The following is a 14,244-nucleotide window of genomic DNA, read 5'->3' as shown; positions in this document are numbered from 1 at the left end:
TGTAACAGGACTGCACTTTACAGTATGAGACTCCACTGCTGCACTTTTAATTATGTATTTTAGAGTATTTAATATCTCTTTAGAGTATTTAATTATAATTGAAGGATGTGAGGTGAGGTGTGTTTTACTTTGATCTCAGAGAAACGTTCTTTCATTTTGTTTGTAAAGCTTACAAAATGACAATAAAGTGTTGATTGATTAAATAAATGAATAAACTGACACAAACAGGTGGGTGCAATTCAGTGCGACTGAGTTGAGGGTCTTTTGTAATCACCTCCTCCTCCGCTGTCTCGCTCTGTGCGGTGGACACACACACACACACACATGGGGTCAGTCCTCCTGATGTGAACCTGACTCATGCTATGAACAACTGTACTTCTCGCCTCCACAATATCAAACAACAAGCTCTACATGTCCTGGTCACCATGGCGACTGGAAGAGCAGCGGGGAGGCTCCGCAGGAGATGCCAAGTCAGCTGCAGCGGCCTCCGTTTCAGTTGCAGTTTTATATTATTTTCTATGCATCTTCATGGCAATTACAGCCAAGTTTCATGCATCTGAATCAGCAGCATTAATCAGAGCACTTCATTAGTGTCTTAATTGGACACGTATAATATGCATAGCTGGCGTTTTTCTTTTATCCAACAATCTGCTTTTTATATGCAATTAAATCCAATGGGAGATGCTACGTTTAGGAAAACAGAAAAAGGACAACATTAGCATCAGGAGCACAGCAGCAGCAAAGAAATGTGTGTGTCATTCAATTACAGCTGCACGACGACCTCCTCCACCGAGCCACATGTTAATGAAGCGGAAAGCATCCCATTGACTGTCCATGTCAGAGGGGCTCCAATTACTGGAGATGTGCTTCAGACAACAAGTAATCTCCCCTGTGATCCCTCCCCTCCTCCCTTTACCTCGGCTTAGAGCGTCTACGTAGGAAAAGTGAGCGACGAGTCGACGACGCCCTCAAGGAACAAATGAGAAATAAAATAGTTCTTGCATCACGCGCCATGAAGAACTGATGGAAGCTGTTTCTGAGTAAGTGAGCCGCACAGATTCACGAAGACTCGGAGGAAAGGAATATAAGATCTGTCACAGAGGGATGTTAAGATTCAGTGAGTGGCACATGGAGCCACCAACCAGCTGGCTGACAGGAGGGATGAGACCTGCGTTAAAGATGCATTAAAAATTCCTCCATCTTGGAGGTGTGAAAGTGTCCAATGTCTCCCCTGCCCCCGAATAAACACCCATCCATCACTCAACAGCCAATCATCAATTATTAATGGAGCAGATTCTGCATTTTGGAGCCAACACAGAACCAGGCGCTGCATCTTTTCCAATGCTGAAGTCTCAAAAACCTGCGGCTCATTTCAGTTTGTTGACTGAGGCATATTTCTATCCGCTCAGTCCTGAGAGGAGAACACATTTGTTCAGAGTGTCTCTGTGTGTCCTTTGTCCTCTAGGACCGTCCTGGTCCGTCTGCACAGGGAGGAACAGTTACTGATTGATTCTTATGTGATTTTTAGTTTGATAACTTAGTAAAGATGCACTGATCCATGTTGATACTGATACTGATAATGATTCCAACATACCAATTTTTTGTTATTGTTGTTGGTATTTTGTGTAAGGTTGCACAAAGCTGTATTAAATCTAGCGCAGCGCTTCTTATTTAAAGAGCAAAAATACAGAATAGTGATATAGACATTATCAATATTTTAAATACATTAAAAAGACCCCGAGGAGTTTGCTTTTGGTTAAAAAGAGTCTCATATTAATGTGGATGAATCTACGTTACCTACACTTGTTAATGGGTCCATTTTCGATAAATAGTTGTTAATATAATTGTTTTTATGGTTATTTTGTTATTATTATTTAGTGTTCGACTCGCCCAGTATTTCCGAGTTTTGGTTTCCCGGACGCTGGCCGGTGGGTCATGGGAATAACGCAGCCGGATCGCCGTTCATGGTCGGAACTACGACGGTATCTAATCGTCTTCGAACCTCCGACTTTCGTTCTTGATGAATGAAAACATTCTTGGCAAATATTTTCGCTTTCGTCCGTCTTGCGCCGGTCCAAGAATGGGAAATGTAATGTGACAGCACTTCGCTTTCCGAAACTCTTCGTAGTCCCTTTAATATTAATATATATTATCAGCTAATTAACATAACTCAATCAATTCAGTCAGTCCGGTATCAAATAAATAATGTTATTGGATCTGATCACTCCCATCTCTACAATTTAGGAAATTTGCTTGATTTTCTTCCCAGTTGTGAGTTAGATGAGAGGATTAATAAACTTAGAGCTAGCACAATGACTATGAAAACAAGGGAAACAGTCAGTCAGCTTGACTCCGTCCAACTCATTAAGAACTTATACTCTATTAGCCAAATACTGGGTTACGTGGCTAATTGGGGTTCTCATTTAAAAGTCACAAACTGTCGCTTTGAAAGAAAAATAATTGATACAGTTACAAAGGTCTCAAGTCTTCAAAGTGGATCTATGAGCTTCAAAAACACTAAAAAGAAAAATGAGTAACACTGACTGGCTGAGGGAGGCGCAAAATCAAATATAGAAAACCTTCAACGTGCCAAATCTAAACTCACATCCACGACAAGCTCCACATCTACTAATGGAAAATTAAGGAAAACAAGTGTATGTGAAGGTATAAGTGTGTGTGTGTGTGTGTGTCTGTGTGTTTGTGCATGTGTTATATGTCCATATGTGTGTATACACTCACATGCTGCTGTGCACAGACTGTGTTCCTCAGACCACCTACACGCGTGAAACCTTGATTCTACATACCGGCCAAGCGTGAAATTGGATGCTGTACATCACAAATGTATCTCTCCTCCTCCTCCTCCTCCTCCTCCTCCTCCTCCTCCTCCTCCTCCTCCTCCTCCTCCTCCTCCTCCTCCTCCTCCTCCTCCTCCTCCTCCTCCCCCTCCTCTACCTCTCCTGTCAGCTCCATCTCTCTGTCATGTCCCTCGGTCGATGTGTTGCAGATGGTTTAAAGAAGAAATTTAACATTTCACGCCTGGACACATCTGTGGTTTTTCATTCTAAACCAGAAATACAGTAACAACAAAAAGCCGACCACTCACAACGTTTATCACTTACAGTACTGTACATTTAGATTCATTTTTTTTGGCAATGGTTTTAAAGGAGTCATCACCTGGTTTTTTATGTATCCAATCCCCCTTTAATTGCTTTGAATCAGTTCTTAAAACTTATTGGAAACATTTTCTTAAAAAAAATTCAAACATAGAGCTTGTTCTGACACTTTTTCATATGGCAACTTTCTCTCGTGAGAGTAGGCGCGAGGTTTTGACTGGTCCGGATGTTCAATGTATTAATATGTAATGAGGCGCGCATTGATTGGACGCAGGGAGGACAGAGCCGGAATGGTGGCTGGCCCTGTGGGCTACATGCAGGCTGTATTGGAAACCGCATACCTATGCTGCTCTGTCATGTACCGTAACCATGTTATAACTTCATAAAATAAAACAAAATTGTATCGGTTCATTCATTGTAAAACATGTATTTATTGATGCAAATGTGGTGATTTCTGTACGTAGGCTACAGAGCCCCGGTGCAAAGCTGCTGCTGCTCTGTGTGAAGCTTCACTTTTCATTCGAACAAACTAATACGACTGCCACAATTGTTAGATTTCATCAGTGAGACAAACGTTTATCACCTAAAAAGAATTTAACCAGTCGGCGGTAAACCTCTACAAACCTGCGGGTAAGTTAATTAACGACCGTTTCCTCCGCGGGCATGACAACGTAGTTTGACCGGTTAACGAGCAGCTGCAGGCGGGTTGCTGACGAGTTACTCTCCGCTCCTCTGCCTCGCTGGAGCTGCACTTCTCCCAACGCGAAGCAAACTTCTAAGCCGTCATTTGGATAACCGCACATTGGGGATCTAAACCCTTACTTTCTCGCATGAATAAATATTAAAACTTAATAAATTAACGACCCTTTCCTCCGGCGGCACGACGACGTTGTTATCGGCCGGCTAAACGAGCACTGCAGGCGGGTTGAGGAGTCACTCCTCCTCCTCTCCTCTGGTGCTCCAGCTGGCTGCACCTCACTTCTCCCAACGCGGAGCTAACTTCTAAACAGCCGTCATTCGGATAAACTAACCGCACACTGGGGATCTAAACCCTTACTTTCTCGCATGAAAAAATATTAAAACTTAATAAATTAACGATAGTTTCTTTCGGCGGCATGACGATGTCGTTCGGCCAGGTAAACGAGCGCTGCAGGCGGGTTGAGGAGTCACTCCTCCTCCGCTCCTCTGGTGCTCGCTGCAGCTGGCTGCACCTCACTTCTCCCAACGCGGAGAAAACTTCTAAACAGCCGTCATTTGGATAAACTAACCGCACATTGGGGATCTAAACCCTTGCTTTCTCGCATGAAAAATTCTTAAAACTTAATAAAGTGACGAAATAACGGCGCTACAGTGGGAAATAAAACAACCCGTAATGGCGGCGCGGCAGAAGTCGGGGTGGTGGAAGAGAGGTGTGTTTATGAAAGCAGGCGCCACGGTGACGTCACCGTAGGCGCAGAATCAAAATCTCGTAATGTTGAGGTGCGCAGCCTCATGAGCTACTCTGGCTTAAACAAAGAGCCCAAACGAAAAAACTCAGCCACTTTCAAACCCCAGGTTTTCAGGCAAGTTTCCACTGAGGTCCAACACCAGTATACATGTTTTAACAAGGAAAAATGCGATTTCCGGGTGATGACTCCTTTAATTCATCCAACCACAGTCAGTGTGAGATTCATTTTATCACACATTGTGGTGTTAACTCTATTTTTCACAATAACAGGAAACACGAGACCTGAAGTTTGTTTGAGATTTTGAGTTTCTCCATCAGAAGAAAATCACTCACAGCCACCAACAGGACTGCTTTAAAATGTCCAATGTATCACATCTTGCCTTAAAACAACTGTGACTTTACTTATTCTTTCCCTTCTTGGTTTTATTTTCCGACCATATGCTGCAACTCATGAATAAATCCACCGCTGAGGAGAGTTTTGACACCTGTCACATTGAGCTGGATATTAAGTGTGAGGGTGGATGTGGTCCCAGGACGGATCTCGTCACGCTCAGCTCACCTTCAGCTTGTGTTCGTGCTCTTTGTTGACTCGAGCCAGCAGCTGGGCCTTACGGCGGTTGAGGGCGTCGATGAGGGCGTCGCACTGAGCCACCAAACACGCCTCGAACTCCACGCCGTTCTCCTGCGGAGCGAGAGACAGAAAAAGAAGAGATGATGTGTTGATGCGATCTGGACTGGCAGGAAGCATTAACTCTCAGCTATGTAGAAAGTTTGCATGGTTTATATGTGATGTTTGCTTTAGGAAACTGAGTTAAATGAGGGAAGAGACGATCTCTCCTCCAGCTGCGTCATCCGTCAGACGAGGCGTGTGGGTAAAACCATCATGAAACACCATCAGCCTCATGGGATGGCTGATTGATGTACTGTAGGTACCATTACACCTAGTGCTACTCATTTTCACACATCCCAGACTCCCACGCCTCCTCCTCCTCTTCCCTTTCCCCCCGTCTCCAACTTATCTTCCGCGCTTCCCCACCCTCGTGTCTCAGGGTCCCGCTCGAACGTCATCTCACCGCGTGACGATAATCAGCGGGAGCATTTAATCCCACCTACCTTCCTCCTCTAATCATCCTCTTAAGATGACCGTGGCTTTGTCTCCTCACACACAGGAAGACCTGGTGCACGTGCGACACATTGTGAATGGAGGGACACCTCCACTTAAATCAATATCCTCCTCACTCCCCCACATACACACAAAAAAAAGACTGAGAGTGGGAAAAATGGTCTCTTGTTACTATGGCAATGCATCCTTTTTATTGAATGTAACTGGCTTTATTGATTCAGTCTTTTAGACATCCTCCTCACAGTGTCTGACATCCACATGAAATCTTCACGAATTGCGTCGTAAACAGATTGAAAAGGTTTCAATGCAGAATTTAACATGTTAAACATGAAAGCAGTTTCATTTTTGACGTGTTGAAAATCAATGAATGTAATTAACGGAGCGTTTTAACCCACATTAGAGGGTTAAGACACAGATCGAACAAAACACAGCTCAACTTTGAGTTCTTCTGTAAATGAGTCTTGTTGTTTTGCGAATAAACAACATCCTACACAGCGCTGCAGCTTTACAATAAACATCGCCTCAGCCAGGGATTATAAACTGTTAACAGCGACACTTGAAATAATACGATAAGCCATTTTGTCTCTCAGCAGCTACTGCTGTGATCTGCTGTGGTGGACACTCTGGGATCACAGAAGGGGATGAGAGTTTGGAAACACAATGCCAACACACGTATCAGTGGGATGTCACTGGGGGTTGATGCAATTTATACAGTTGATGACCGGTTACAATCTGGAAAAACAACAGTGTACAAAGTGTGTGTGTGTGTGTGTGAGGTGGTGGTGTACCTGGATGTGCTGCACCATGTTTCTCAGCTGGACCAAGAACTCCTTGGCCTCGGTGGCTCGGTCTGACAGGCCGTTGAGAGCCTGGGACAGCTGACCCTGCAGAGAGGACACAGAGAGACGTCAGAGAGACAGCAGCGGCAGCACTGCACTTAACATAGATTTGTATTTAAATATTCAACAGTTAATCAAAACACTCGAATCCATTATGTATAAGGGGAAGTGCTGAACCAAAAATAATTCAATTCAACTAAGTGGCGTACTCATCACTGAAGTTTTGGGGAGTCAACAATAAAACCAATGTAAAGTACCACACTCCAAACAACCACGTTGTTGTTAGATCCTCCAGCTCTATTCAACAACATTTCAGCAATGAGGCATGAATACAGCATGGTTTACATCATTATTCCCCAACAACTGTATTGTTTTTTAAGCGGCGCCTCTATAGCTCCGGGGTTAAGATATCCGAGGACCTCCTCACATCTCTCTGTCCTCCTAATGTCTTTCTGCAGAAATAACCAAATACAAAATGCCCCAAATACTTCTGTGAACGGTGCCATCAAAGGTTACATGAAATGGAAAAAAGGACACATCCCAAAGTTTATTATTCTGCAAAGAGATTCCCACACAACATCCAAAGATGTACAGAAAAAACACATCAAACCAAAGAATCTGATCATCTCCAAACTATTCTGCGGGACCTTTAACATCGACAGGAAAGACTCAGGCAGGCAGCTCAGCGTGAGATTCAAAGCAGCTGAGTTATTTTTGATGCAGATATTCCCCCGCCGTGTCATGCTGACATGACATGATCCAATCTGGCATATCCACTGTGTACTATAGCTGTTACTATCTCAACTCCAACTTTGCCAGTTTTGAAGTTTTTTGGGTGAAGTCAAAAGTGCATTGTAGGGGAATGTGAAGACAAAGCTGCCTTATAGCTGCTGAGAAGCTGACATTTTGAAGTGTCAAAGTTTTCACCCCTGAGACAAAATGCACTGTCAGCCCTATTCTCACACACAAACTGACATTTCCAGCTAAAACCAAGATGATTTATGTACAATACAGACACTTGACTGTTGCATGGTTGTTCTTACTGGATTACAGCTCCTCTAGCTGACGGGAAATGCCAGCGCTTTGGATGTGTGCGATGACACACGAATGCCTCTGTTTGGATAGAGGGGGGAAAACAGTCCGAGTGTTCACGTATGTGGAAGCCGGGTTGTGTGAACATGGAGGTGACAGAGCGAGAGGACGTGGCCTGACCCTGTGGGAACCTGGCTCGGTTGAGTGAACCAGGCGACCGTTAACTTAGGGGGAGTGTATTGTCTTCTGGGAGGAAAAGAGGGGGACTGGGCGTTAGTTGGCAAACAAGGAGAGAAGAAAAAAAAATCACTTCAACTCCGGAAGACAGCAATAAAACCAGCAACGAGCTGATACAGTGGAAAACGCTGTGAAAACAACCCCAGCATACGCACTCTCCGCTCCTCCTGTGTCAACCCGGCTTCTGGTATCTGACGTTGCTTTGGTCAAATGGGAATCCGTTTGCGGGGGCTGATGGCTGACCTTTGACCTCTGCGTTTGGGAAACCATGACAGCTGCCGCTAACATGAGTCTACTGCATCGAGGGACAGTCTGAGCTGGTAACAGCTGAGCAAAGACAGAAATGTAAACTTTTCCAGGATTGTGTAGCACTTCAAGGAACTTCCTCTTCGTTAACTTGGGAATCATATTCCAATGTCTCAAGAGACCTGAAGACATGAAGCGTATGTTGTCTCTCCCATGTTGGGACATCTACCAACACAGGATATCTCAAGACCCTATAGGTTTCCATTAAATTTTGAGATAGGCCTTCAAAGATAAAGAATATTTACATTACAGATAAATCATTCAGTATTTTAAGACTGGAAACTAGTGGCAAAAATGGCAATTGCTCGTTTTATCCAAAACCAATTCAGTTTATAACAAAATAAAACAGATAAATGGATCAAACTGTCATATTTAGGAAGCATGATGTAGCGAATTTTGGCAAAATGACCAAAAATCCAAGCATGGATGTTCATTATGTTCTCCTCCCTGATACAGTAATGGACGTTGAGGGAGCTCCCGCCTCTCTTCACCCGGTTAACAGTCAGCATGGGTTCAGCAACAGACCAGATAAAATGAAAAGCACTTGATTGTCTGGAGGCGTTTTTCCACAATGTCTGTTCGAGAGCCTGCAGAGCTCAGCCCACAAAACCAGGTCAAAACGTGCCGTGAAAGTAAAGGCGGTTTTATTTCTACACCGCTCACGGCTACTTCCTGCCCAGTAAAGAGCACAACGCCGCGGCCGGCAGATGAGCGGAAAGACAGACTTCAGCAACAGATGGGTTTGAGGAGCACGATGGGCCTGAAACCAGAGCTTTACAGTTTGACATCTAATGAACCGGCTATTTGACTGTTTAATTAATGACTTTCTGCTGCGAGGCCTGTCATACTTCCTGTTCTTGTGCTACCAAAAACTGGCTTCTCATTTATAGCTGACGACTGATGATTATCTCCTATAGCAAGTGTTGGCTAAGTCAGCGACACTTGACTACACTTACAAAGGTTACTTGGATATGGATTGTGTTGATCTGCTCTGTGGAAATTCGCCTGGTTGCTAATCATGTTGGTAACTAGATTAGCCAGGCATGCAGCTCACACTAATGCAGATAAACATATATTTTTTTTATTCATTTCTAATATTTTTTCTCTTGTGTTTTTGGTTTTGAAAAGACTAAAAAAAAAAAACATGACCCCCAAAGGGAGGAAATGGTCAACACGATGAAATTTCAATCACTTCCATGATGATTGATGAGAACTATTAACCATAACTTATCGTGCATGATATTTACATCTCATCATACTTGATTTGCATTTTCATTTCTTGCCATTGGAATAGATTTCACCACCATGACATGATTCATGCTCTTGTAATTTTAGCTCTGGCTGATATATATACGGTCTCCTCAGAGAGCGCATGGCTTTTTTTAAGTGTCATCCTCAACAATCCTCCAGTTGCATTAATGCAACACGACTTCAAGCTCGCCCCAGGGATGTGAAATACATCGTGTTCAGGGACTGTCGTAATAAAAGCATCATGCAACGTTAGGGTGGAGAGGAGGATGCTGGGATGTTTGAGCTTCAGAGGGTTTGTTGAGATGGTGAGCTTATAGGGTGTCCCTACTATTTGGGAGTGCTAATCATCTCAGTAATTACGCCGAGTGGGAACACGTGCATGAAATGAATAATTCACCAGCAGCAGCTCTGGGGCCATACTGCGCGTTTCATTTCTCTTTTTGCGGCCGAGCGAACTAGCCAATCTGTCAAAGGAAAGCGCCCATGTCAGAGAGGCGTCACAGCCAATTTGGATTAGAGCCCCCACAAGGAAGTGGGAAGTGCAAGGACAGGAGGAGGTAGGTGTAATGTCACTGCTAAGCTCTTAAAGCCGCAGCAAAGTAAATGCACTCCTCTTCAAGCTAATTATAAAACACACACATGTATCTACAAAATGTTCCATCACTTCCAGGGCAAAGATAGCTTTTGAGTTCCCATAACCTACTTTCAAAAAGCTGCCTTTACCTCTCTCACAGAAATGTTTATAGAGTCCCCTGCTCTTCCTCAGAGCTCCGGGGCTAAGTACTTTCTCTGCTGTTCTTTAAACAGTCTCTTTAGGCTCACTTAATCCTGTGTGTATTAGACAGTCATTTGGCTGCGTGCTGTAAACAAACGTGAGATGACGCCAGGGTCAACTTCTGGTGAGAGAAGACACAAACAAACAGAGAGACACATTTCCACCAAATCCCTACGATGAAAGAAACTCAAATGAGCGTAATTGTGCGCAGCCTGATTACTGATTGTGTTTCCCCCTAAAGTATCGGCAACCAGAGACTCGAACATGAAAGGTTGTGGCTGTTTACATGAACTGCTGCAGCCCTTTGAGAATACATCCTGAAATATGAAGCAGGCGACTTGATATTTACTGTCTCGGGAACCTTTCTGTTGTTAAATATTAAGCTCTTACATCCTCCAACACGCTGGAAGAGTTAAAAACTTGGCCAGATTGTGATACTCCTCCGTGCTTAACAAGTTCCCATATGAAACCATTTTCCACACGCAGAACCTAAGTGGCTGGTGCATTATTCATTGCATATATCTGCCGTCATCAATAATGTAGGAGAAGTCGTTAACTATCCACACATTTTTAAAAAAAGTGAAGAAACCACATTAATAACAATGTGGGCTTTTGAAAGTTGCCACAGTCTCTTCATGTGAGAAACAGAGTCCTTATTTGACGGACACCTGGGACAACACGGCAGGAAATGGGGCAGAAGTGATCTATTCTCGTCAGCGCCGGATTTATCTGGCAAGGGCGCCGTCTCCAGCAGATGATCAAGTTGTCTACCTGCCGGTCTAGTTTGACTGTGTCAAAGGGGAGGACGCCTGGTCAGGAGAAAACCCTCTCAAGAAAGTTAGGACTTCTTGTTGCTGCATTAGAAGAAGAGGAAGCAGTGGTTTCTTAAAGGGCTTTGCCACATCTGGGGCCAAACCAGGTCACTCTTTGATAACCCTAACCCTCCTTCTTCTTCCACTTTCTTCATCTTGTCTTCAGAACCTTTAAATTGTCGATTTTCCACCACAAAACAATGTGAAATCCTCTTCCTGGGACACGACAAGTGTTGTAGATGCGTGTCGGGTGGAATTAGCTGTAAGTTTCGGAACTGGTGGGATAAGGATGCTTGTCCTCTTCAGGTCTGAAAGATGGCCTGATTCCAAAATGAGGAAACTACAAGCAGTCCTGGAGGAAATTAAGATGCATATTAATAATAGCAGCTGCTTCTTTTGTCATTCTGCCTATGTCTAAGGAATCCAATGCCATTTGCTTTGGCTGCAACACACTCATGGCCACAGGTCTGGAGTGGCCCTGTGGAGCACCAAATGTTCCTGAATCCTGTACCACATGTAACCACGACCAAAAATCCTATAATTAGCCATTACTTGAGTGTATCAGCAAGGTGTCTGAACTTAATCATTTACAATTCCTTCTTATTAAATTATAGACTTGTGTTAACCAATCAGAAACAAGATCACTTTTGAAATGCTGGATTTATCTTTGGTCTTTGTTTCCCTTTTGTCTTCTCAAGCTTGTTTAGTTTGGTCTCTGTGATCCAGGATTTTTGGCTCCATTTTCTGAGGTTTGTTTGACTTGTTTTTCCTTCTGGTAACACCGTTTGTATTAACTCCAATTTGCTTGACTTTTATAAGGTTTTCTTGTAGGACAGAGATGGGCTGAGAATTACAGTACATCAGTGTTTCTTGGAAAGCTAAACCAAAAAAATGTTGATTATGATGAAGTTAGGTTGATGATCTTCTTAAAAACAGGGTCAACCTGTATGAGACTCTGATTTCAGGTTGAGCCAACTTCTCTATGCAACTGGTGTCCTGGTTTAATGTGGGCTGACTGTGTTAGAGCCACATGTAAAGGAGGAAGTGATAAAATATTCTGTTTTAAAATGCAGCAAAGCCTCTGAAAGTTGTTTTGGTTGGGACTCATTTATGTACAGAAAGGAAAGGATAAAAAAAGATCTCTTTTCTTCTTTTTCTTTCTTAGTGAGACCAGAAAGAAAATTGGCATGCTACAGTTTTGAGACATTTATCTCTCAGTTCTCCCAGTTCCTGCCTGGAGCCAGTTGAAATATTCAGGCAGTTTGAGCTCTCACCCAGAAAAGTTACATAAAAAATGTGTCACATGCAGTGCATCAGCCATTATTTCCTGTGTAGACACATAAGGACAGACTGGACATGAGGTGTTTTACCTGGCGATGACACAGTCACCATTTTTCTACCTCTCTTTCACGCTTAGTCTTTGCCTCCCTTCCTCTCTCAGGGCATCCTGGGTCATACTGTTCATACTCTCATTTTCCAGTTCTTTATCTCTTTCTTTCATTAACATTTGCACGGCTAATCTCTTTACATGCCAGCTAGAGGGGTAAATATCATTGCCTGTAATGGAGCCGCATCAACCTGAATGGATACTGTGAAATTTCAGTCTCTATAGACCTCAGTCGCGCCTTTGTCCTCCGTCTCATCCCCTTATCAGTGAATTACAGTCTGCGCCTGTGAACAGTACGACAACCATGTCTATTATCTGCACAGAATCACTTATAGGGACGATGGCATACTTAAAGATTTAGTCTGTGGTGTCACCACAGGTTGCTGAGCCTTTATTTGTCATTAACAATGCAGGACTCAGGGGAGGACGTCCAGGAATGTCTCCCCTCGCAGGAAAAGTGTCAATGCAGGATTTGGTTTGCTTATCCAAATAGAAGTTTGGATGAGCATTATTAAAGCAGAAGTATGCAGAATGTTTGTGTTAATATAAGTCTTAAATAGTTATATCTTCCGACAGCAATCACTTACATAGAGTGTTTGGTCCGAAACACGGGTCTGTCAGTCACTCTGCTCTGCCGTAAGCCGAGGAGAAAACGTCTTGTATACTTCCTTGTATCCTACAACCTTTATCCAATGAGGAGAGAGAACGGAATGAAGGGCTGTGTGTGCAGCCAAGGGATGCGCGTGAATGTGGTGACGTAGGGACGAGGACCAATAGATCCATGACGAGGGCGGGGGCTGCTAACTCCATCGGCTGACAAGAAGTTAGCCAAAACGACCGGATCGCTTACTTCTGCTTTAACACCTGGCCTCAAATGTTGATTATTGATTGACAACCATTGGTCTGATGCCCAGAAATATCAACTGTAACAAACTTGCTTCTCACATACTAAACTGCAGCTCTTAATTTAGAGATATGACAGTAATGATCTAAAAATATCAATTTGAAGCGATCTTATGTGTTTACTGTGCTGTGATCTGCTGATAAGTGTCATTATCAATAGACTTTGAGTCGGTGTGCTCTCTGATATTACGCTATTGTCACCAGTAACACTCTTATTGTGCTGAACACTCCTGGGTTAGAAACTCTGTCTAATAAATAACAGTGTTTTACATCAGTAAGTAGCGTGACACATTTCCCCTCCTCTCTAATGAGCCCCATACATCCTCTGTACGGGACAGTTTCCTGCTGGTCTTTGTCTGGATGTCTTGAGAGCTGTTCAGTCACACTGCAGGACCGATCGTGGATACAATAGATGCAAACTGACAGTTAGTCTCATTACTGGGCAGGAGAGAGCAACAGGGATCCCGCCGCCTGCGCCTGACTTCTCAAGGCTTTTCCTCCGCCCCCACTGAGTTCAGGCGGGACGGCAGGTAGCTCATCCACAGAATGAATCAACAGACGCTGACGACATCTGCCCCAAGACCGAGACGAGACTTTCAATATCCGTCCGAGGATCTGCTCTCTCTGTCCTCATTAGCCCGCTTTTTTGGGGCATCTTGTATGAAACCTTCCAGAGGATCCTGTCTGTGTATGTCAGTGGGCTTATGATCAAACACATGGCGACATTAAAGCGTAGCACATGTGCAGGCTAGAAGTGGAAAAATCCTTAAATCACTTGTGTATTCCTCAAATTACTCACTTCTACAACTGTTTTCTGCTTTCATGCTGAGCTCAAAGGGAAACTTTCAGGGTCGTCTGGGTTAAAATCTCCTCTGCCGCCTCTGATTTATCTCTTCAAGAGGGCAAATTACTAATTTTCTGCTGCAATCTGTGACTTATTTTCTGCACACCCACACACCCTCTTGTGCTTAAGCCTCCCGTCTGATTAATCACCTTTAATTGCCACTAAACAGAAGGAG

General features: G+C 43.6%; 1 protein-coding gene across 2 annotated transcripts in view; it reads right to left on the bottom strand.

The window, feature by feature from the left end:
* Window positions 1–14,244, bottom strand: part of trim9 (tripartite motif containing 9) — a 40,731-nt gene that overhangs the window by 22,052 nt on the left and 4,435 nt on the right. For both annotated transcript variants that reach the window (XM_085767338.1, XM_085767337.1), the window contains exons 2-3: window positions 6,472–6,567; window positions 5,120–5,242 (exon numbers count right to left, since the gene is read on the bottom strand). In XM_085767338.1, the coding sequence (XP_085623464.1) occupies window positions 5,120–5,242; window positions 6,472–6,567 (219 nt within the window). The remainder of the gene's footprint in view (window positions 1–5,119; window positions 5,243–6,471; window positions 6,568–14,244) is intronic.

Source organism: Trachurus japonicus, chromosome 22 (genome assembly GCF_045865225.1).
Source record: "Trachurus japonicus isolate A0001 chromosome 22, Traja_1.0".
NCBI lineage: Eukaryota > Metazoa > Chordata > Actinopteri > Carangiformes > Carangidae > Trachurus > Trachurus japonicus.
Note: the sequence above shows the minus strand (reverse complement) of the source record. Positions and strands in the feature narration are given on the sequence as shown.